Consider the following 24770-nt stretch of genomic DNA (forward strand, 5'->3'; position numbering starts at 1 on the left):
AGGGAGGAGGGGGGTAATTCATCGCCACCGGACCGAAGGCTCTTGAGGGCCTCCGGGTCGGGAAAAAAGGACAGCTGGCCGCAATTAGGATTCCGGGAGCCCTTTGTCAACTTTAATTGAAGCTGACAGCCACTGTGGACGAAGAAGAACAAGGAAGTCCAAAACCCCTTCAAACTACATGATTCACTCCCTCACTCTCTACCCGTACAGTCTATCAATACACGCACGCATGCGCACACACACACACACACACACACTGCAGTGCCATCCGTCTTGGCAAGGTGCATCCTGCGCAATAAAAAGATGACGGATTAATTAACACGGTAGTTGTGCTATCTTAATAAAACATATTGCGACATAACATGAGTAAGTTTGGACACATGACGGCCTCACTCCTTAGAGTGGAAGTCAACGCAAACTTTTTTTTTCAAGAATATGTTCTATGCAAGCCCACTAGTTGACACAAGGCATTCCGATAAATTTTGCGTTTGTGGAGTAAGTGTTAATCCACTCGTTTTTAGCCATCTCTGGGGGCGGCCATTTTGTCACTTCTGTCGACTGAAAATGACATCACAACTGCTCACAACGACCAATCACGGCTCAGATTCAGAAAACAGGTCAGCCGTGATTGGTCGTTGTGTGCAGTTGTGATGTCATTTTCAGTCGACAGAAGACAAAATGGCCGCCCCCAGAGATGGCTAAAAACGAGTGCATTTTGCTGCTTAACTTATATTCCACAAACTCAAAATTAATCAGAAAGCCGTGTTTCAACTAGTGGGCCTCCTGGGAACATATTCTTAAAAAAAAACATTTCTTTGGGTTGACTTCCGGTTTAAAGCTATAATATGCAATAGTTGGGCTTGGTAAAATATCATTCAATTCAAATGAACATAGTATGAAAGGAAAGAAGGATGTAGGAAAGGAATGGAGGAAGAAAGGAAATTATTGTAAATGATTGTATTCTGTTGTCATTTTCATTTCATGACAAGTACAGTAGTCAATTTTCATTTTCTGACCGCCCAAAAAATGATGACATTTTAATGAATCAAATTGTATTTCTAAAACAGTAACATAAAACCTGTCAAAAAAAAATGTTAAGATTAATTAGTATTTAGCATGAAAATTCATTGACATAGCTTCTTTGGCATTTGACCAGATTTTGTTCCATTTCCACTTGCTTACGCTGAGCTAAAGTTTAGCTAGTAGTCAACAAACAAAAGTTGAGCTATTCTTCAATCAAGCATCGCACAGCACGGGCGACTTTTGCTCCTTCAACTGCTCAGCCTCTCGAAAGCGAATTCCTGTAGTGCTGATGAAAAGTGTGCATTAATGACGACTTGTTGCATCGACGTCACTTCAATTAGTCGCATTCACTCAGCCATCGGTGGGCTGGACGCTGCAATCAATATCAACAATGGATGAAATGACGCCAGATGTGCGGCTCGCAGTGATTCGCTGTCACCGAACAACCGCTCGCGTCCCCTGCAGCGCAACACGTTTCCCGCCTTTGCTTTGTCCGTACGAAGTTTCGACATTACTGGACAAAATAGTCAACAGCGCTTAACCAACAACACAAAGGACATCTGACCTCAAGTCATTTGTAGATTATGTCAATCAGGGGTGGAATAATTAATAGGTATAAATTCAATATGTAAAACAGTTTATTTTAATCATGATATAATCACATTTAGTTTGATTTATAATTCATGTAATTATGAAAATAATTCAATGGGATGAATGAAAAAAAACTAGTTTCGCAACATGGGCTCTCTAGCTGTATGCAAAAGGATTACTGAATTAAATCAAACAACGGTACAGTTTAACCTTTTTAAATGATTATCATTTAACCCAGTACCATGCATTTATTACAGGTCAGTTGTATTTAACGTAATTTATTCAAAATGAATTTTCATTGGAAAACATTCGTCGGCTACAGGCTAATCCCTATGTAACTCTTATGTGCAACACATTTTAATTGAATTACACTGATTGTTACGACCCCTCCTCAAGAATGCAAGGACAAGGGGTCTAACATAGACGTGAGAGTTGGGAGCGGTAAATGTGGCCATATGAAAACAAAACGGAGTGATCGCCCCCGAATCCCGACTGCCCTAGTGCACACACGAATAGATAAAGTGGACAGAGTAATGACTTATAGAGGTTACGGTGCAAATAAATAAATAGAGTGCCTACGCAAAAGGATAAACGAAGGTTATGGCGAAGAAGGTGCACTAAACAAAAGACAGCGGTACCAAACACAAACTACAAGGACTGACTACATCACCGGCAGCCGGCCCTTGTCCAACAGCAACCAAGTCCCTCTTGAACTTATCGCTGGTGTCACACCTGAAAGCAATTAATTCAATTGGTCACTCTCCCCTGCTCTGATTAGATGGATGGGGATGAAGGCCACCAATCAGGGCAGAGCACCTGCACACAATCAATTTAACGGCTGCGACTCACGGTGGGCCGGAACACCGAGTAACACATTTTAACAAACGTTTTTTAATCAGAGATGCAAGTCAAGTTTTCTAGATTTTTTTTTTTTTTTTTTTTTGTGCTGATCCCGAATCCGCCTTGCTATTTTCTCGAGCACATCAAGTCCTTACAATAATAATAATAATAATGATAATACTGTAATAATAATAATAATAAGAATATGAAAGTATAAAGTAATAAAAAGTAATATAGTAATTAAAAAAAATGAATGTATCTCAAATACTTGATGTGCTACAAAAAAAGTAAAGCCATTTTACAAAAAATACATTCTGGGACACACTCTGATTACAATTTGCTGATGGCCAGTGTTATATAAGTAGTTTTAACAAATATTTATCTTCCTTTAAGCACAGTGTCAGTGGCGTTACCGACGTGGTGGCTGCTTGTGAAGCATGTTTCGATTCCGTGGTATCGATATACAGTATTATTATTATACTTTTTAGCAGAGCCTTAATACTCAGTTTTCTTTTCAGGGCTCTTTCTTCTTCCTGTCTTCTTTCAAAACACCACCATAACAAACAGTTGATTCTTATGAGAGCCTCCCATTCATTTGCACTATTTGGCATAACATTATAAAAATAAAAATAAAAAAACATTGAAACTGTTTTTACCCCGAGTGAGACTTAGGAAACAGACCAGCTTTGCATATAAGGTTGATTAATGTATGAATAGCTTATTCCATGTTGTCAGTGCTGCACATGCTTTCTTTATTGTGCACAGCTAGGGGAAAATGACCCTTTTGACATATTATAATTGCTCCTCAAATACATTAAAAAAGGCACGCATAGGCTGGAGAATGACATTTATTTTGGTCATGCAAATTGGACTTTCTGCGTATTTCCCCAGTCATATACAGGCGGGCACCAATGAATACTTCATGGTTTGTTTCTTTAAGCAGCATTCATTTCTAACTTTTTTTTTTTTTTTTTAAAAACAAAAACAAAAAAAACAACAACAACCTTGGCACGTATTCTTCCATACTCACCATCCACGCTATACTACAATTTTGACGCAAACTTAGTTTTTAAGTGCCCTTGTTTGGACGCCCGCAAACGTCCACGTGAAAGAAGGAAGTGAGATCGAAAGAAGAGTCAACGTGAAGGCACTTAAAAAAAAAGAAAAAAAAAAAAAGTAAGATCTGGATTTTGGCAAAAGTTCTTCAAACACTCTTGTGTGTGTGAGAAAGGGAGGGGACTTAGGAGTACTGCTTGGTGAACCTCTGGTGGAACTCCTTGACTTTGCTCAGGAGGATCTTCAGCTTGTCGGCGGGAGGCAAGATGGTCATCCTGTACAAGAAGAAGAAAAGTTTTAAAAGGCATGTTGATAACACACTTTACATACTTTTCACATTTTTTCGGGGTGACTTCATGACAGAAGGCCGCCAGCAATTCAATAAAAACAATAAAAATAAAAAAAAATCCAAATACAGATTTGTCTTGAGAGACGAGTGGCGACAGCAGACTTACACTTTACAACAGGCAGCCGTTTGGAAAAGAGAGAACTATTATATAAAGAAAGAGTCTAAGCTGTTTTACACCACTCAGTTGAAGTTTAATGTCAAATTAAACATCAAACAAAGAGACATCTTTTATACTAAAAAATTACTTTAAAAAAAAAAAACAAGCATATAGCTTTTTGCCTTGTGACAATTCATTTCGCTTAATGCAAACAAAACGCATGAGAGGCTAACTAATAGCATCTTTGTGGCGGTGTTATAACCGTCTAAGCAATGGACATTTCAACACAAGCAGTGGCGCAACACACATAGACAGACAATATCACAATACTCACAGGCATATATTCTTTATCATTAGCGAAAAAGGACTAATATTTCTGGTGAGTCAGTCGTGAAACAGGCAGGCGCACCGGGAGTGACGCAATTTCCATTGAATTGAAGCAAAACAGGCAAAAACGGTTTAATTCTTTGTTTTCTGTTTGATTATGTCATTACTGTATGTTTTGATAAAGTACAATATTATAGGGTGTTATTTCCTAATTCAGAAACAACAGTACAATTTTTTGGGGTAGTTTTTATTGGGAGACTGGAAAGGTGTCCCACTATAGTTTCAATTTACTTTAGTTTAACTACACAGTGGCTAACTTCTTTGCGCGCTTTCATAAAAGGAACTTTTAAATGGTCATAGAATGAAGCTTGTAGCAAGGCATACAGCCCGCTTAAACTTTTGGGAAATCATTTTTTTGCTTTTCACGTACGGTACCGCTTCCGTTGTATTTTACTTTTCCGTATAACGCGTACACGAGATAATTAGAATATCAAGCCCTTGAGCAACCCGAGCCGCCGCCTTTTAGCGTCCATAGGAAGCCTGTCAGTGAGCAAGAGGACCAAGTTGTTAAGTCAAGCCATGCGTCTTCGGCAGCGGAGCGTTTAAAGATTTCCCCCGACTTTGAAGGATCACCGTTAAGAGAAGTGGTTCAATAGCGACGATAAAGCAAAAAGCTTCTCCTCCTAATTTTGTAGCGGCGGATACAAAAACTATTGATCCACCTACTGCAGAGTCAATTAGACACTCTGGGCTCAAATACATAGAGGAATTAATTAAGATGCCTTTCGGAAAAAAAGTTCATTTACGGGGACAACATAGCGATTTTTACCATCTTACAGGGAAGCTAACCCAGACATATTTTTTTTCAAGAATATGTTCTATACAGGCCCGATAGCTGAAACAAGGCATTCTGATAAATACTGCGTTTGTGGAACGAGAGTTAATTACCCGCTTCTAGCCATCTCTGGGGGCGGCCATTTTGCCACTTCCGTTGACTGAAAACGACATCACAGTTGCTCAGGGCTCAGGTAACGACTAATCACAGCTCACCTGTTTTATGAAGCTAAGCCATGATTGATCGTTACCTGAGCTCTGAGCAAGTGTGGTGTCGTTTTCAGTCGACAGAGGTGACAAAATGGCCGCCCCCTCAAACGGCTGAAAATGGGTGGATTTTGCTGCTGAAAAGGGAAGTCAACTCAAACATATTTTTCTCCAGAATATGTTCTATGCAGGCCCACTAGTTGAAATACGCCAGTCTGATTAATATTGCGTTTGTGGAATATCATTTAAGCAGCAAAATGCACCCACGTTTAGCCATCTCAGGGGGCAGCCATTTTGTCACTTATGTCGACTGAAGATGTCATCCAAGTTGCTCAAGGCTCAGATCATGACCAATCACGGCTCACCTGTTTTCTGAAGCTGAGCCATGATTGGTCATTATCTAAGCCTGAGCAACTTCGATGTCATCTTCAGTCGACAGAGCTGACAAAATGATAGCTAGCTAGCTAAAAACGGGTGGATTTCTCATACTCCACAAACGCAATATGTCGTGTTAAAGACTAGTGGGCCTGCATAGAAGATATTCTTGAAAAAAAAAGTTTGGGTTGACTTCCACTTTAAAAATATAAAAAAACATAAATAAATGTCAATGATAAAATAGTTGTTCAAAAAAATAAATGAAAAAAACTTTCCGAAAACGCTAAGAAGAACTAGTAGCTGTAAAAGATGAAACAACGGAAGCTAGGCTAACTGTTAGCTACGTAAAAAAGAAAGAAATCACTCTTAACACACCCCACACCAGGATAATCGCCATCCGACAATCAAGCCTTTGCTCACTTTGATTGCAAAGGATGAAAATGACTCCAAGTTGGCGCGACCGATTATCGGTGTGTACTGTATGTGTAATCCGCTTTAGTAGGTTTTCTTACCTGAAGTGGTATGTCCCGTCCTTCTGCCCAAATCCGCTGCCGGGAACAAGGCAGATGCCCGTCTCCTCCAGCAGTCTCATGCAGTAGAACATGTCAGGTTGTTGGCCTTTTCCCTTAAAAACAAGAAGACATTTGTCACAACAGCACTTTCCATCTTACTGTGTGATACAAAAATTAAATCACCAAGAGTAGAAGAGGTTGTATAGTATAATAGGATTAATAATAGATTACACCATGAATAAAAAAAAAACTAACATCTGACAATTTCTGGGTTTATTGTGCTGTAATAGCAGCAGATAGGGAGCAAGCACTGCTGCGAATCGTCAACTCACTTCAACATAATTGGCAGCAAGATGCCACAAAATGGTGCCAAAGCAATATTGTTAAATCAGACCGGGTTTAGGGCTGAGCACAAAAATGGCAAATGAGTGTTTTCAGGGACGAATGGATGGTAAGTTGTAAATCATTTTTAGGGCGGCAACTAGTAATTATTTTAATAATCGATGAATCGGATAAAAAAAAAAACAGGTTTCCATTTCCATCCCTTCAAAAACCATTTGAAATTGACAGTGAAGAAACTGCACAAACATGAATTGATGATGATTCGGTTATTGGTTTGGTTTGGAACAAAAACATTGATGGTTGTTTTCCAAATGAAAAGCAAATGTTTAATTTTGAGTCAACACAAAGATAATCGGTCCCGTTCATGGGTGACTACAGAAATTGGATGGGTGATATTTACTGTTGACAAGATAAATTTACAAGCATTTGGACAATTCTAAATTAAAAAAAAACAAAAACCTAAGCGATTCATGGATTATCAAAAATAATAATCGATTCACTTGATAATCAATTCCTTGTCGATTAATCATTGCACTTCTAATCCTTTTAGTATCCAATGGCATTTTGTGGCGCTTTCTCCTCGTCCCACATGATACGTATATCCACCCTCACGACCTCCAATGCTAATTTTCCTTTATTTTTTTTCAAGATGTCATGATTCTCCAGAAGTCCTTTAGCGTCCCCAAAACCTTTTCCCTAAGCAATAAAACTGCTTTACAATGCGGGCGCTTCAGTTTTGTTACCATTTAGTATTGGGATCGTTTGGCCTTTGGCAGAGATTTGAGTTCACTGAGTGCCACTCTAGTCGTCGTGTTGGGGTATTTTTTTGGAGTCCTGGATGCACCTTTATCTTCTTACACACATTAACAAGGGTTTGGATTAAACATTCAGAAGTGAGGTGGGCCCCCAAAAAAAAAAAAAAGCTTGTTTTTAACCAGCTTGTGAATGAATGAATTAATTAAGACTGAAAAGCTCTTGAGCGTTATTCGCGATTGTCGTTCAGTCTCCATTCGGAGAACAGCACACTTTCCTCCGTCCAGGGTCGCTCGAAAGCAGAGCAGCCTTCAGAGACTTCAAGCGGCGACATCACATGCTCGGTTTCAATGAAACCAATAGATTCCGCTCTGAGCCGACGCGCAATGCACGAGGACGGCCGCTCGATTTAACTATGTCCCGTGGCATGGCCGCTCGCTCGCTCGCTCGGACTGCCAACGCCAAGCGATTGCGGCGCTTGGATACCCGATGACGCCAAGGGAAGTTAACGAGGATCAATCGACGGGTCAGCTGACCTTTTCAAGCGGGAAGCTAATCACATTCTTTCTCTTTGCAACTGTACCGCCATAGAAAGCTTATTTAACAGTTGTGTTGTGACAGAGTACAAACGGATTTAACGAAGGCTTTGTAAAAGTTAGCATTTTTTTCAAGAATATGTTCCCAGCAGGCCCACTGGTTGAAACGCGGCATTCTGATTCATTTTGCGTTTGTGGAATATAAGTTGAGCAGCAAAATGCACTGGTTTTTAGACATCTCTGGGGGCGGCCATTTTGTCACTTCTGTCGACTGAAAATGACATCACAACTGCTCACAACGACCAACCACGGCTCAGATTCAGAAAACAGGTCCGCCGTGAAAAAAAAAAAATGTTTGGGTTGACTTACGCTTTAAAGGGGAAGTATTATGGGTAGGTGACTTTAAATTGTTTGTCAGAAGCGCATGTCCACCCATCATGGGTCATAGTAAACCACCAAGTAAATCTTTTGTCGAGCTTGGTTTTAGGTTTCTTTTTTTTCCGACAATGATTTTCTTATTTTAGTTTAGAGAAAGCTCTCTTACCGTCTTGACAGTTTCGGCTGTCACTGCAGCCTTCCTCGGAGCTCAAGCAGCAAAATCCACCCCTTTTTAGCCATCTCTGGCGGCGGCCATTTTGTCATTTCAGTCGACTGAAAATGACATCACAACCACTCTGGGCTCAGGTAATGACCGATCACGACTCAGCTTCAGAAAACAGTTCAGCCGTGAGTGGTCGTTACCTGAGCCCTGACTAGTTGTGATGTCATTTTCAGTCGACATAAGTGACAAAATGGCTACCCCCTGAGAGGGCTAAAAACGAGTGGATTAACTCTTATTCCACAAACGCAATAGTGGAAGTCAACCCAAACATATTTTTTTCAAGAATATGTTCTATGCAAGCCCACTAGTTGAGGCAAGGCATTCTGATAAATATTGCGTTTGTGGTATAAGAGTTAATCCAGCCGTTTTTAGCCATCTCAGGGGGCGGCCATTTTGTAACGGCTCGGATTCACAAAACAGGTCAGCCGTGATTGGTCGTTGTGAGCAGTTGTCATGTCATTTTCAGTCGACAGAAGACAAAATGGCCGCCTCCAGAGACGGCTAAAAATGAGTGCATTTTGCTGCGTAATTTATATTCCACAAACGCAAAATGAATCTGAAAGCCGTGTTTCAACTAGTGGGCCTGCTGGGAACATATTCTTGAAAAAAAAACCATGTTTTGGTTGACTCCCCCTCTTTAAGTCTTTAGTTTGTAAATGCTTTTAAATGATGTACTTGTGCCCAGGCTGTATACTGCCGCTCACCAAAATTCAACTGTAATCGGCACCCGGCTCACCCTAATAAGGACAAGCGCTACAGAAAATGGATGGATGTTACATGAAAAACTGCATGCACAGTTCATAAAGGTTTAACGATGGCAACAATTCATTTCTTTACCCGATGGGCAAAACACATTGTAAGCCCGAATACTTTTCGTCTTTACAGGGGAATACGTACTGCGGCTTCTTTGACGGCCTTCTCTGGAATGCTAATACGAGGGAAGGAGTACATGGCACCCTGCACAGGATTGCAGCTGATGCCAGGCACGGTGTTAAGCACCTCCTCTGTCAGTCTGGCCTTGTCTGCTAAGGCACTCAGGGTAGCTGTGCGCTCCTGAATGGAAAGGAAAAAAATAATAAAAAATCAAGAACAAAAAAAAAAAAAAAAAAAAAAAAAAAGCACTCACAGAAACGTCCGTAAACAACGGATTCATCTCCTCTCTGCGATTTTATTGTACCTTCATGAATTTCTCATACGACGGCTCTCCGGGTTGCGGCGGGTTGACCACCAGGTCCATCAGCGCCTGTCCGGGAACGGGCGGGCACAGGCGCACCGACACCAGCTTGGTCAATTGGGCCTTCACGTCGTCGTCCATGTTGATGATCTCCATGTAGCCGCCGCGGAAGCCGCACCTGCGAGGAAAACACATGAAATGCAAAGTGAGAAGTGTTGAGATTGGACTCATCACAATCGAGACTAGGATAGCGACAGAAGCTTATTTGTGAATTTGGGACATTTTCAAGTCTTTTGCTATCGGCTTATTGTTGAAAGCGTGCCCGTGAGCGAGCCATTCTGCACCGCTGGCCAACTGTTATGTCGCACCGGGGCTAACTTGCAAACTGCGCATACACACAGTTCCTGTGCGCATGACTTGATCGGTAAGGCTGGGCGAGCATCCAGAACCACTTTAAAGGCCGGCTTTCCCATAGTCTACTTCTGTCCCATGCGCTGATTCGCTGGCTGACAGCCAATAAGAGTGGTCAGTTGTCAGTGATGGCCGACATCATTTGGCATAGTGCAATCAATGACTCATTTATTCAAAGCAGATCCGAAAAGCACAATGAGGTGAAAATCGCTTCCCAATTCTAAACGTTGTGTTGCGTTGTGTTGGTATTTGTGCGTATTTCATTTCATGAAACCGCGAACGACTTCTCTTCAATGCCATGAGACGTCCTTAACGAAACACGCTTCTTTTTTTTTTCCGAGTCTGCATCCCGATCCAATGATAAAATAGTACAATTTGCTTTTGAAATATGAAGTTCACGTAAATGAAAAGTATCAGACTTGCTTGTGTATGAAATGCGCGATATAAATAAAACTGCCTTGCCTTGCCTAAGGGAAAGGGATCTAATAATACCGCAGCCATGTGAAAAAAAAAAAAGTATCAAAAATCTTCCTCCATCCCTGGTCACCACATAGCTCCGCCCCTGGAGAGACTATCATGTGAAGCCACTAAAATGAAGAAATCCCCCCCCCTCCCGCCACGGGTGTGACGTGGGCGTGTGAGGTCAAAGCCTCAGGGTGACCACAAGGTGATGCGCCACATACACACGGTGTAGCTTACAAACTACCGCCGCCGTGAGTGAAAATGCTTCTATTGTTTCGAGGGGTGTTTGCATTTCCCTCGTCACAGTCCTCACTTACTCTCCCATGTAACATTTGGAGGTGGAGTGGAAGGAGGCCAGCTCCACCGTGTTGGAGTACTCGGGCCCCATCTCAAAGAGAACCTTCTTGAACGAGTGGAACTGGCAGCCATCGGCGTACACGTTATCCTGGTACACCTGCAGAGTAGATGGCGGTATGACAAGGAGCCTTTGCCCGCGTTTGTTGGCGAGCGCGGAAGGTCGCCGAGCGGTTACCTCGTCGGCCATGAGGAACAGACGCTCCTTGGCGGCGAATCGGATGACGTCTTCGATGCACTTTCTGCTCTGAACCTGGCCTGCGGGCGGAGAAGGGTCGATGAGCTGCGCGCTTGTGTTGCTTTGCAGCCATCTAGTGGCGCTTCTCAATGTTGGGGTTAAACGATACAAAGGTTGCTCAAAAAAAAAAAAAAAAAGAACAAAAAAAAAAAAAGAACAAAACACTATATGGTAGGGCTGCTCGATTGTGAAAAAAATATTAATCACGATTATTTTGGTAAATCACGATTATTAAAATTATTTTTAGGGGGTACCAAACAAGAAAAATGTAAAAAATATAAAGAGAAATAAATGTCTTTGAAACACTATAATTATGCAAGTTTTTTTTGGAGCAAACAAAAATTATAAAATGAGGTATTATATGAGGTATAAAATAAAAATTAAAAAAAAGGTGCAAATGTATCAATTCAAGCATGATTTCCAATGCATTTATAACCAACATAAATGCATATTAATAATATTTTTTGGTGATTATGCCAATTTGTGTAACAATCGTAATTGGAATTGAATTTCGATTAATTGCACAGCCCTACTACATGGATGTAGTTATTACTCTTGTTGAATCTTAGGACGTTCACCCACTAAACACCCGTACGAAAATACCAAAAGAAAGAAAACTCCACCCTTGTGCACAGTTAGACTGCACTTTGCTCCCGACTTGCGCCAGGAACGAAAATAGAGCCTCCGGATTTAGAGCCTCTCCGGTGCGCTCTGAAGCGGCCAACGGAGAATGTGCAGCAGGATCTGACAAACCAAACGAAGACGGTCTTTCTCTAGAGTGAGTTTACTCAGTTGCCACGGAGACCGCCTTAGCTGTCATCACGACAGCCTAACACTTAACTGGTGAGCTCTCGGTGAGAGAAATTCCAAAGATTCAGCCGAATGTTTTGGGGTTCCAATCACCCTAGGAATAACGTTTGGACGCAAAAAAAAAAAAAAAACGCACATTAAAGAGGGCCTTTACCGGTGGGGTTCCCGGGATTGATGATGCACAGGGCTCGGGGGTTGCAGTGGCCCCGCGCCTCGTCCAGAGCCCGCTGCAGCTCGCTGATGTCCATGCTCCAGCACGCCTCCTCGTTGAGGTAGTAGTTGATCTGCACGGCGCCCAGCTCGGCCAGCGCCGCCGAGTACAGAGGGTACTGCGGGATGGAGATCATGACGCCGGTGCGGGCCGCGCCCTCGCCGCATACCAGCAGCTTGAGCATCGTCTAAAGACAAGCACAAGGCTACCATTGGGATTGGCTTTTTGACACTTTCCTCAAACGCCATTCAAATGGCCTGAACAAGACTATTGATGTTGTACTTTCCAAAAAAAGAAAAAACAAGCTGATTCTCTTTTCATTGTCAATCAAAAACTTTAAATCCATCCCTGATTTACAGTAAAACGCCAAGCTTGAAAGCGTGATTCATTAGTGACCTCTGGTGGTGTAAGCGTGCTAGTACAACTAGCCAGCCACTTCAGGAAGGTGAACTCATCAAGTAGTCACTGAATGTAGCTTAAGTTTTTTTTGTTTTGTTTGTGCAATGGAGGGAATTGAAAAAATATATTTTTTTGAAAAATATATTTTTTTAAATTACCACAATGCCGTCGCTGGCCCCCGTGGTGAGGTAAATGTTGTCCGGGTCGCAGTGCACGCCGCCGTCCCTTTGCTGGACGTAGCGGGCCACGTCCTGCCGCACGGAGTCGATGCCTTGACTGGCACTGTAAGAACCTGAAGAATAGAAAACAGACAACGAAAGCAGTTACAGCCAAGTGAGAGCAGTGCCAGGTTGTTAATAATTCTCATCATTAGGCCCAAAAATGTCTTAAAGGCCTCTCAATATGATACGGTTTACTTGCTGAATTTGTCTCTGTGTGGATGTCTGTTGTTACCTCCACCAAGGATTCCATTAAATTTTACGAAATAGGATTCCCCCCCCCCCCATATTTGTTTGCATTCACAATACTTTCCAGCATTTTATAATATTTTCCGTCATTTCTATACGTATGTGCAGAATTCTGGGATCTAGGAACTAGTCAAATCTGGTTCTGATCCAAATTAAGATTGTTCAACCTTGGCAGAGGTCTCCCCTCCACTACAGTGTGCCAATTTTGTTATTATAGGTATCCAAGATCATTTATATTTATTTTAAGTTATTCATTAATTATATAACTCAGCAAGGGTGGGCACATTTTTCCCATCAAGGGCCATTAGACTCATGAATTTTTATTTTTACAAATTAATATAACAACAATTTATTTTCTAAACATATTTGATAGAAATGTGATAGACAATACAGATTGTTTACATTACGAGAAATGAAAAAAAAAAAAAAAAAAAAAAAATCAGATTCACTTACCAAACAAATACATGCAAAGTAATTGTGGTTTGACTAGTCAATTGACTAGTCAATTATTGATTTGCTCAAATCCTGATTATATCAATTCCACTCGTCCATACTAAATAAACGAATAATACATATAGGATGACAAACGTTTAGGATTATACACGATGAGCATTTGTGGGTTAGGAGTAAGGGGCTTTTAATAGCAGCTGCTCCGAGTTTTTTTTCTATTTAATTTAAGACATGCAAAGTGAGCCGGGTCAAAAGTTCCTCTGGGCCATAAAAATAACCCCCATGCTATCGCTTGCCCACACTTTCTGCCAAAGTCCCCGCTACAAGTCGCCCTGACAACAAACGGAGGAGGAGCGCAAGGGGCGTAAACGTCTGCCATGTACATAAAAGAAGACGTAGAAGAAAATAAAAGCTGTTGTTCACGCTGGAAGAAACACGACCACCGCAACGCACCCATACTGTTGCCACCGCAGGACTGCAGGATGCGGCGCGCTCGACTCTTTGCGTCCTCCGGGAACGCGCTGTCGTTGAGCAGCTCGGGGTAGGAGCACAGCGCCAGCACCTTCAAAAACACACAGAGGCATGGATATGAGACTTTACGAGGTGGGGCCTCCTTTTATGCGGCGACATTGGCGGGTGTGCGTGTGAGTGTCTGGGTGTGAGCTGTGGTCAACAGCAGCTCCCGCGTGAGTGTGTTTCAGTCTGTTCTTCCGGCATTGAAAGTGAAAAGTGCAACGGCGCCTGTGGCTCCCCTTTCCCCACATGCAATGGCATTGCAGTACAGGAATAGCCTGCCAGAGGACGTCAGGTCCGCAGAGACTGTTGATATTTTTAAGAGGAAGCTCAAGACACACCTTTTTAGTTTGCCTTTCAACTCATTTTAAGTAGTTTTTCTTTTCTTTTGAGGATTCTTCTTATCTTATCTTACTGATTTGAGTTCTTAGACTATACTACTGTTTTGTTTTTGAGTTTTGTTGTTCTCTGTTGTTGTTAGCTTTTAGCTCCGGTGTTCCCTCACGCATCGGGGGGGTTTGGCTGCCCTTCCCGCGGGGGCCGTCATCGCGGGGGCTCCTTGGTTCCGGGTGACCGGGGGCTTTGAGTTGCATTTTTATGTATGAAAAGTGCTATGTAAATAAAATGTGATTGATTGATTGATACAGTAAGTAAGTGCGCTGTAAAACATTGTTTTTTAGGGCCACTCGTTGTTTCCACAAGGAATGACGAAAGCTGTCGTCGCCATCGGCCAAGCCGTGTATCACTCACTCGCATGTGAAGAAACAGACTGATTTCAACAAGGCAAGTACTAAGGTGTGTAAAGTATGCTACTCAGTAATTGTCGACCCAAGCATGTCAAAAATGTGTCACTAAGACACCTGTGGGCTGTTTTAAATTATGTAAAATGAAAAAAAAAAAGGTAATACTCCACTTGAAGGTATTATGGTCAAGAAGGGAGGAGCTAACCTGTCGAAAGAAGGTGATTGGCTGCTGGCCCATGGCGTGCGCATCACCAATGTTGGCTTTGATGACCTCCTGGAAGGGCTTCTTCCTCCCCTGCGTGAGAAAAACACAAACAAATACTATTGAGGTCAGTCAAGTCAAGCTTTTCTTTTGTGTCTGACATCTTTTTGAGCTTAGGCCTAGATACACCAATCCGTGTTAACCCTCACGTTCTTGAGCAAAGAATATAGCTGATAGAGCATTGTTTATGTTTTTTTATAATCCGCCCCTGGCCAATAGCTTTCCGGTTGGATTTTTCTAACCATAAGGAGGAAAGCGCCGGTCACAGTTGGCCAACGTCGGATTGGCCGAGATGCCTTTCGTCTGACAATTTGTTGTTCAATTCCAGCACTGGGACAGAACTCAAATTTAAATGCTAACAGATTGTGGCCCATAAAACAATGGAGGCCGAGAGCAACGCAGCGGATTGCATACCAGTGGGGAAAAAAACATGCTGGGATTCATTAAATTGGCTGTTTGTTAGTTTGCCGCTTTGACTCAAATATGAACCATTTAAAGTGGACGTCAGCACAAACATATTTTTTTCAAGAATATGTTCCCAGCAAGCCCATTAGTTAAAACACGGCATTCTGATTAATTTGGCGTTTGTGGTATATATAGTTAAGCAGCAAAATGCACTCGTTTTTAGCCCTCTCCGGGGGCGGCCATTTTCTCTTCTGTCGACTGAAAATGACATCACAACTACTCACGACGACCAATCACGGCCGCCCTGTTTTCTGAATCTGAGCCGTGATTGGCCGTCGTGAGCAGCTGTGATGTCATTTTCGGTCGACAGAAGACAAAATGGCCGCCCCCGCAGATGGCTAAAAACGAGTGGCTTAACACTTATTCCACAAACGCAATATTTATCAGAATGCCCTGTTTCAACTAGTGGCCTTGCATAGAACATATTCTCGCGTTGACTTCCGCTTTAAAGGTTGTTCAACCTACCTGATGTCGTAAACTATGACGACACATAAACACACATTACACAGACATGCTTTAACCTCCTAAGTGACGGTAAGAGAGCGGAGGGGGCAGGCTTTATGGCATCCATAAACATAAAGAGGTCTGTTTTCCGGCGCTGTGATGTACAGTTTGTGTAGTCGGCTCGAGCAGCCGCGAGCCAGGAGGGACTTAAAAGCAACATCAACTGACACATGTGCAGTACGAGCAAACAAGGACGCCCGCACACTAGCAGAGGAGGAGGACTTTCACATTCAACATTCCCCTGGAATCAAAACAGCCTGTTTGTCCAATTAAACGGAGCAAATGTGAGTCTGTTGCCGCCTCGTTGGTCAGAGGAAAAAAAAGATTCTGGGCCAATCCAGTTTGCCGGAGTGCATCACACCCCAAAGTCACCCCACGCTGGGTCGCTTGCTATCCTTTATCGCCGATAAGTCAGTTGTACAAACTATTTACTTGACAGTGGAATGGTGGACCAACATGATGACAGTGGAATTCCTTTATCCAATATATTTAATGGGTAGTTCAACATTTTTGAAACAAATTCTATTCCAACGTGGCCTTTACCAATCAAAATGCCTCATCTCCAAATGTAGCAGATCCCGAGGCAACATGACAGTGTTAAGAATGTTCTGCCTACTATTTGTTGTTGGTAAATTATGGTGAATTATGAATAAGTCAATAAAGTATCCAAGAGGCAATAGTTATAGCCTAAAAATACAAGTTACAAAAATTGTAGAGCTAATAACATGTTTACTTTTGTATTTATGTATTTTTCAGGCAACCCGTTAAGGCAGCAGAGTGGTCGGGACGACACTATATGTGTCATTGCCAAATATTAGCCTACAAGAAGAAAAGAAAAAAAAATAGTAGAAATATTAATGGACTCATTTTGTGTGTATTACTTTCGATTTGTCAAACAACCCGTTTCAGACGTTATGTGAGCCTTTGGTTGCTTGCGGCCACTCAACAAAAATCAGCCCCAAGACTGACTACTGTAAGTAAAACCACAAATTTTGAAACTAACTTGCTTGTTTTGTCCCATTTTTTTTTGTGTAAGTGCAACTCTTTTAGGCAGCAAGGTTACAGGTGCACTTGGTTGCAGTCTTCTGTTCTCAATAGGTGGACGCTTACATCGGTGGAACACTTTGGCTAATGTTAGTGAATGTGCAGAAAGGCGTCTTTTGAAAGGGTCAGCGTGCCTTCATTGGACTCAGAACGCGTGGGATGACGGACAAGAAAACTCTTGTGTGTGTGTGTGTGTGTCTGTGTCTGTGTTGATTATCAGCTTGCGTGGCCATGAGGACAAAACAAAGGCAGCAATGTACAAAGTGCATGTGCGCCGAGCCTTTCGTGGGATGCTTGCCAACCGGTGGCAGCAAGAATTGTTTCCTGGTTTGATAAACAAGGTTGACGAAGATAAACAGTGATGTGGACAAAACGTGGGCTTTGTGTTTTCAAATGAGCTTTTTCACAGCCTTCATGTTGACACTGGTGGGCACTGAACTAAATTTCCGTGATTGACAATGTTGACAAAGTTAACGATTAATTAAGTGGTACATTAAAAGACTTGGTTGAAGCCAAGTAGCTTAATCCAAATGAATTTGAACACGACCGAGAGCATTATTAATGATCAATTAGCTAGTGCTTCCCAACCTTTATTGAGCCAAGACACAAACTTCACATGAGAGAGCATTTAAGAGCCAGTCATTATATATTGTTGACCTAAATAGATATAAAAAAAAAAAGAAGACACAGTTGTAGTGAAGAAATCATTTTCAGACCAATGAAGGGACATGAGCAGGGGCGGAGCCATGGGTGGGCCTGGGTGTGCACAGGCCCACCCACATTGACAAAGTCCACCCAGTGAGATGCATGAAAAAAAAAAAAAAAGATACTTTTAAATTTTTAGTAAATTATTAAATTATTTTTGAATTTGTGTTTCGTTGTGTTTTTTATTTGATTTCATATTAAGAATGACTCTATCGTGTTTGTCTAAGGACGATCTGAACTTCATATTATTCAGTGTGTCGTTTTATTTGAATATACGATGTGTCGGGATAGAATTGTGCTCAGTGAGAGAAATATTCAGGCCCGCCCTGATTTTTCCAGACCCACCCATTAGCCACGTTCTGGCTCCGCCCCTGGACATGAGGTAACTGTCACAGCGCACTGGTTGGAAATCACTGATCTTAAACACTAATAAATAATAGCTACATGCAGTGGCGCCTATTTTAGGAGCCCTCTTAAAATATTCTTTAGCCTTTTGCTTAAATTGGTATTTATTTCTTAAAAAATATATATGTATATATATATAACCGTACAGTGTGATGGCAATGTTCAATCGTACAGCCCAACTCAAATCTCAAACATATACTTTTTTTTTTTCCCCCATTTGCAACTGAAATTACACATCGAAAAACTTAGAAGACTTTTATGGGGTTTGAAAGAAGAGGTTGCCTGCTGGTTCAACGGTCACAGCTGTCCCCGCGGGATGGTTGGCCACTCACCGGGAGGATACACAAGGATATTTTCACAGCAGACTGCACTTTGTAGCGTCAAGAGGGTCGCTTTAACCAGATCGCGAGAGTAAAATGGGGACGCGCTCACAACTAAAGCAATCAAGTGGTGAGGTGACACTACATCTATCCTTCCATTTTCTATCGCACTTGCCCTGATCGCGGATGAGCTGGAGCCTATGGCGGCTGACTTTTTGGGGCGAGAGGCGGCGTGCACCCTGAGCAAGTCACCAGCCAATCGCAGGGCACATATAGCAAGACAAGCTTTCACACTAACACCTATGGACAACACGGAGGGCTCAATGAACTAACACGGGTGTTTTTTAATGTAGGAAGAAGCTGGAGAACCTGGAGAGAGCCCACGCAAAGCCAGAGCTGAGATTCAAACTCAGAACTGCGAGGCAGATGTACTAACCACTTGTACACCGGGCTATTTCACAAAAGAGGTTGATAATTTGACAGCTTTCCCACTCAGCAAGGACTTATATGATAACGACAGGCAACAGGTGCAATCGCTTGCCATCTTGCTATTTCTCCACAAGGGGAAAACTGCGACACGGTGTCCAAATCAGTAGTTGGACGGATTATGAAGTGTCCTGTTAGCATAAAACCTCAATGATTAACCAACAGATGGACTTTGCCAAGAGGACATGGGTGAAAGCGTCCAAGTGATAACCTGCCGAGTCGTCATCGGGGGTATTTTTGAAGTGGCAATGACATACGCGAGAAGGCTTTTAGCAGGAGAAAGTAAATATACCTCGTCCATTTTCACCCCGGTGATAACACAAGATCATCATGGAGCTCGGGTGGCACATGAGCAAATGGCTGCTATTCTTCACAAGGGTGTCACATTATTGTAAAAGTTATGTAAGCATAGGACACTTCAGGTAGGTCAGCACAAATGAATAAGATCCAATGAAAAATAACATATACTGGAGAATAGCATACATTACATTTACCAGTTAATACCCCTTTGGGAGGGCTCAACATGCATGATGCACACTGGTTATTATTTTCATTTGCACATTATCCATGTGATCGGTATCGGTATATCACACACAAGAGCGATCGCATCGGATTCAGCAGCATAAAGCCCTGATCGGAACACCCCTCCTCGGGGGGGGAGCTAAATGGTGTCCAAGGGTGGCCACAACCACCCCTTTTGTCACTCTATGGCCACCCCCACACCTAGGGGAAATTTTCCCCCTAATCTACGCTTTGAATAATTGTTGCATTTGTATCTAAACAGCTAATGTTGTTCCTGATATTAGCAGTCAAGTAATCAAAAATGCTATTCCTTTTTATCCTTTTATATATACATATCATATCCCAGTGAAGTGAAAAAGAGGCGAAGGCGAGAGGAAAACAGTTTTCATCAATAGCGCCAAAAGGTTCAACCATTTACAGGGTGACGCCAGATGTGCATAACCAACAGCAACAGCCGCCAAGCAACAAGCAGCTGCCAAGTAGCAGTAGCTGTGACGGTGTCAATATATATATATATTGATATATATATATATATATATATATATATACACACATAAATATATATATATATATACACATGTATATATATATATATATATATATACATACATATATGTATATATATATATACATACATATATGTATATATATATATATACATACATATATATACATACATATATGTATATATATATATATATATACACATACATATATATATACATACATATATGTATATATATATATATACACATATATATATATACATACATATATGTATATATATATATATACATACATATATACATACATACATACATTAATTTACATACACATACTTTCTTTAGCCAGAAAAAAAGAAAAAAAAAGGATTAAAGCCAATTTAAGGATTATAAAGTGACCCACCTCGGAGAGCTCCTTCTCCAGCTCCACCGCCCGCTGCACGATGGGCCCCCGCACGGCATACTCCACCATCTTCACGGTGGGGTTCATGGTGTCGATGGTCAGCACCTTGCCCCGCGGCGAGGCTCCGTTCTCGGCCACGCTCTCCTTAGGCAGCCCGCAAAGCGTGGCACTCAGGCCGGCCATGGCTCTGGCGGACACAAGGGGAGAGGTCAGTGAAGGCACCGCGGGCACACCACCACAGCCACCGTTAACGGCTAACGCTTCACCCCGGTTTCGAGTCAAACTGAGGCGGGCGACTTTGCCGGGTGACAGCCTCCCTATCCTCGCCGCTGCCATGTTCTCCTGATAAGTTTTAGTGGAGTTAACTCGAGAGAAGTTCAACGATAAGCTGAGCAAGTGTCGCCGCCACCTAGAACGAGAGTCTCTTTGAACTTTGATCGGGGTGTAAGTCCAAACCTCCTCAAAAATAAAATGGTGGTCCAAAAAAATAGACCCAAGATATTCCCAAGCATCAACTGTGTGTGGATTTTTTTTTTCTTTTTGGAAAAAGAGGGGGGGTTTGGACTGAACTCTGCACACATGGCAATGCTTACAAGAAACGGGTATCCCTCCCCCTTTTGTGTGTGTTATCCCTCCCCTTCTAAGCTGCCATCCAACGCACCAGGTTCGGTTCTGCCTCAAGTTTTGGACCCTGACGTAGTGACGAAGTTGCATGTATTTCACAGAGACAGATTGACAGTAAACGCATCACGAAGGAGACAGTGAATGAGGTTTTTTTTCCCCCTCTCATGCAAAATAAGCAGGGAGGGATGCTCCTCCTATTTTGGACGCACCCCCTTTTATTCAGACAGTGCTGCTTTGTTGCAGTTAATGCACATCTATTATGTTGTTTTGGCAATAAATTGTGGGTTTTACTAATTTTGGGTCAGCAAATTTCTCATAGTTTAAGATGCATAACGTCAGGGAGGGAAACTGACAGTGTTTATGGACTGTGAACGCAATCCGATTTAAAAAGCATTTTAAAAAATGAGATCATAAATGCTTTCACAACTTTAGCCCCCATAATAATGTTAACTATATTACATCCAAAGTAAATTAAATCGTGTTAATACATTTATATAAGTCCCTTTTCAAGGGCACCAAGGATTCTTGATAATAATATATAATTGTATATTAATTGTATAATCAATGTATACATATTAAAATAAAATCACATATATATAGATATATATATATATGAAAAAAACCAAGGACATTTTAAATTACATTTTTAATCATAATATCTTCACATTGTTATCATATACAGGTCATTCAAATAGATCTTTCCACCTTACTAACAATTGTTAGATGAATATCTCTAACCATTATCATCTTTGCATCGTATCCCATTAGATTGCGACCACTGAGTCAAATGTGGTCACGATTTTGGTATGAGAAGAAAAAAAAACAAAAAAAACACCGTTTTACTTTTTGTCTTTTTTCAAGCGACTAGAACACTCTGAGTGATTTGTGTGTGACTTCAAACAGGAAGTAGTTTGTATGCTCCACACGAGTGAAGAATAAAGTAAAAACAACAGTTGTTAAGACGGTATGTTTTTTTTTTGTTTAATTGTTTCTAATGAACCAATTTCCACAGAAATTATTAGAGGGATGTGGCATGGACCCTCTTTCCATTTTTCTTACCATTCTAATTCAGGATTTTTTTGCCACCCAATGAGAAAATTCAGTTGCCTTTAGCCTTCTCAACAGAGATCTGAATAAAACTGTCGCTTTAGAGCCGTAACAGCGGATCTTGAATTTATCCGTCAGCACCGGCACCTGGTATGCCGTATAAAATACTTGTGGGATGGCGACAATTGCTTTCGATACAAGAACAGTGATAGCGTAAAAGGGGGTAATACAGGTACTGAAGGGGGGGTAATAAAGGTACTGAATTAAGTTAGGACTTTTAAGCCTTGGTGGAGGTCAGAAAAAAGGTCGTTAGAAACCGGTAGCAGCAGTAATACTTGAGAGTGTTTGTGCGGCGATGGTGTTCAGGGCAAATGTCGGCGCCGTCAGTGGTGTGAGCAGGAAGAGTTGATGTTGCGGCGTCTGCAGCGCAAAACTCTTACACTCATCTGTGACCAAATAGCACTTCAGCGGCTGGTGGGAGAATCCACGAACAAAGTCCTCGGTGTTCCCTTGGTGGGCGCCGCCCCCCTCCTCGGCGGCGGCCTCCGCTTCCTCCTGCTTGAAGTAGCGCGTCATGCAGAAAATGTAGAAGAGCTTCAGGAGCTCCCAGCAGCGAGCCTCGGAGGGCGAGGGCGGGTCGCCCGGGGGCCGGGCGGGCGAGGGGGCGAGCGCGCAGGAGACGGCGCGGTGGTTCTCGCGGTTGATGAGGAGGAAGGCCAGGATGTCGGGCCGTAAGGTGACGGATGCGGGAAGGCAGCGTTCTCCCACGGCGAGGCAGTCTCTCAGGGTGTTCACCAGGGGCGACCAGAAGCGGCCCACCAGGGTGCTTTCGGCGCCGTGCAGGGAGGGCGTGGGGCCGCAGAGCACACACACGTCGGCGCCGGGGAGCAGCTGGAAGCGGAGGAGGCGGTGGGCCACGGTGGGGCTGCCCTGAGGGAGGAACACCGGGTAGTCGCAGGAGGCGGCGCCCGAGTCTGAAAGGCCTCGCATTAAAGCCGAGAGCAGGACTATTTCCTGAGGGGCCAGGCGCCACCACATCTCCGTGGCGGCGGCCACGCGCCCGTGGATCAAGAGGCAGCCGAACTCGCTGTCCGCGGCTTTGGCGAAGCCCTGCACGGCCTCCTGGAGGGCGGCCGGCTGCGGGGGCAGCAGACAGTCGGCGCAGTGCGTCAGGTGGCCCAGGACGCCCGGGCGCCGCTCCTCCAGCAGCTCGTCCACGAGGCTGAAGCAAGAGCGCAGGTCCCTCTTCAGCCGCTCCAAGTTCCTGGCGTTGACCAGCTCGTCCTGGCCCAGCACCATCACAATGCAGCTCCACACGTTCTCCAAAAGGCGCTGAAGACGCAGGCGCTCCCCTTTGCTGCTGTCCGCACCCTGGCCCGCCCGCTGACTCGCGCTCACGGCGATGAGCATCACGCTGTCCTCGAAGACTCGCCACACCACTCTCCCGCCGCCCTCAGTCTCACAGCTGGACAACACCACCCCTTGTCCACTTCCGAACATGTGAACGCCATTCAGGGAGCCAATGATTGAGAAAGGGAGCTGCCTGGAGGCCCCCCTTGTGAATAGGGGAACCCCACTGCTGGCTGTGAGGCACACAAGCTGTATGGACCCCTCCTGGAACATCATGCTAGGGCTGGGCGATTCGTAGTTTTGATCAATTACAGTAATTCCACACACATTTGCAGCTCACGATTTGCGAATTCACCTATTTGCTGAAAAACCCGCTGTTCTTGTGCATATTATCGACTGCTGTAAGAAGTCCCAAGATGGCATTCAAATGCAGTCTAATAGGGAAGTAATACATACAGTCGTGTCATAGGAGATAAAAGTCTCGCCTAGAGTATTCCAGTTCCAATTTTAAAGGTGGTGTTGTAAGATAAGTTTGAAATGATAATACAGTTTTATAAACGTGTTTGTATTTTTTTGTTAATTGCCACAAAAAACCTGACACAGCAGTGTGATGGAAAAATCTAGCAGAGGTCCGCAAATTTACATACTCATAATCCCCACCTATTTTTTACGTTTCAAACTAAATATTCATGATATGTTTGAAAGAAAAAATACTAATGAAATAATTAAATTTAATAATGAAATTTAAACAAACAAAATATGTATCCTTTGTCGCTATTTGACGTGCTCAACTTCTATTAAAAACATGAATGCACGCAGGAGCCTTTTTAGCATCTCTAAAGGGCTTCTTTTTTTTAAAAAAGCGAAAAATGACACTCTTGGGGAAAACGGATTTTTGTGATAAATAACATTTTCTTTCAAGACCATATCGCCCAGCCCTTCATCATGCTCTGTTTGATCATGTCATTTGGGGGCTAAATAGCACAGTAGCTGCAGCTAGCATGCTTGCTCGCTACTTATTGGCGGATGAGCTGTTAGCATCAGATGCTACTACCATCAAACTATTTACAGACATCAAACTACGACTATCATGCAGCAAATGTGGACTTTTATTTTCTCTCCACTAGGAGCTTTTAGCCAAGGGGAACGAACATGCTGGGTGAAGGAAACGGGTTACCGTCGTTTCCACAGCAACGCGGTCCCATGATTCATTTCTTCGACCGGCGTCGGCGGGGAGCGTTTCATTGTGGCAGGTCCGAAAGCAGCCTTTAGCGGTACACTCGTTGTCACGCTGCCGCCTTTCGGCACACGACAGTCGGCAGACCGCACTTCGGTAAACGCTCCAGGGTGCGTGTGTGTTTTAATGTGTTCCTGTTTTTTTATTCTTGTTTGTCATCCACGGCCGTGATAGTAGCTGTCTTCTTCGTCTACTAATTATTCTTCTACTACTAATAC

General features: G+C 42.9%; 2 protein-coding genes and 1 long non-coding RNA gene across 5 annotated transcripts; 1 reads left to right on the forward strand and 2 right to left on the reverse strand.

The window, feature by feature from the left end:
* Positions 1-3284: 3284 nt before the first annotated feature.
* Positions 3285-24738, reverse strand: gpt (glutamic--pyruvic transaminase). 3 transcript variants are annotated; one of them, XM_086043648.1, is made up of 12 exons: positions 24493-24738; positions 20295-20481; positions 14881-14970; positions 13873-13981; positions 12661-12794; positions 12047-12290; positions 11023-11102; positions 10808-10944; positions 9621-9795; positions 9341-9496; positions 6212-6324; positions 3285-3785 (listed from the first exon to the last, which is right to left on the reverse strand). In XM_086043648.1, the coding sequence occupies exons 1-12, from the start codon at positions 24558-24560 to the stop codon at positions 3695-3697; spliced, it is 1584 nt and encodes a 527-aa protein (XP_085899774.1). In that variant the 5' UTR covers positions 24561-24738; the 3' UTR covers positions 3285-3694. The 3 variants fall into 3 exon arrangements, with proteins under 3 accessions (XP_085899774.1, XP_085899775.1, XP_085899773.1); XM_086043649.1 differs by lacking the exon at positions 24493-24738 and adding an exon at positions 20956-21056; XM_086043647.1 differs by lacking the exon at positions 24493-24738 and having other exon boundaries at positions 20295-20874.
* Positions 13860-16799, forward strand: LOC147141345 (uncharacterized). Its single transcript, XR_015088448.1, has 4 exons — positions 13860-14022; positions 14613-14727; positions 14852-15004; positions 16663-16799. It is a non-coding gene; the product is annotated as an uncharacterized LOC147141345 (long non-coding RNA).
* fuz (fuzzy planar cell polarity protein) lies at positions 21564-24479 on the reverse strand. The gene has a single exon (XM_086043652.1). It carries the CDS (start codon positions 23589-23591, stop codon positions 22275-22277), a length of 1317 nt encoding a protein of 438 aa, XP_085899778.1. The 5' UTR covers positions 23592-24479; the 3' UTR covers positions 21564-22274.
* Positions 24739-24770: the final 32 nt, after the last annotated feature.

The sequence above is a fragment of the Filicampus tigris genome, chromosome 10 (assembly GCF_054856515.1).
Source record: "Filicampus tigris isolate MCC_2025a chromosome 10, RoL_Ftig_1.0, whole genome shotgun sequence".
Taxonomy (NCBI): domain Eukaryota; kingdom Metazoa; phylum Chordata; class Actinopteri; order Syngnathiformes; family Syngnathidae; genus Filicampus; species Filicampus tigris.

Bases quoted from the DNA above. Each gene is read 5' to 3' on its own strand.
- fuz (XM_086043652.1), bottom strand. From the start codon at position 23,591: ATGATGTTCCAGGAGGGGTCCATACAGCTTGTGTGCCTCACAGCCAGC.
- gpt (XM_086043647.1), bottom strand. From the start codon at position 20,630: ATGGCAGCGGCGAGGATAGGGAGGCTGTCACCCGGCAAAGTCGCCCGC. The intron at 12,291-12,660 runs GTAATTTAAAAA...GCTTGTCTTTAG, and splicing joins GGGCCAGCGACGGCATTGTG to ACGATGCTCAAGCTGCTGGT. The intron at 3,786-6,211 runs GTAAGAAAACCT...CTTCTTGTACAG, and splicing joins GACGGGACATACCACTTCAG to GATGACCATCTTGCCTCCCG.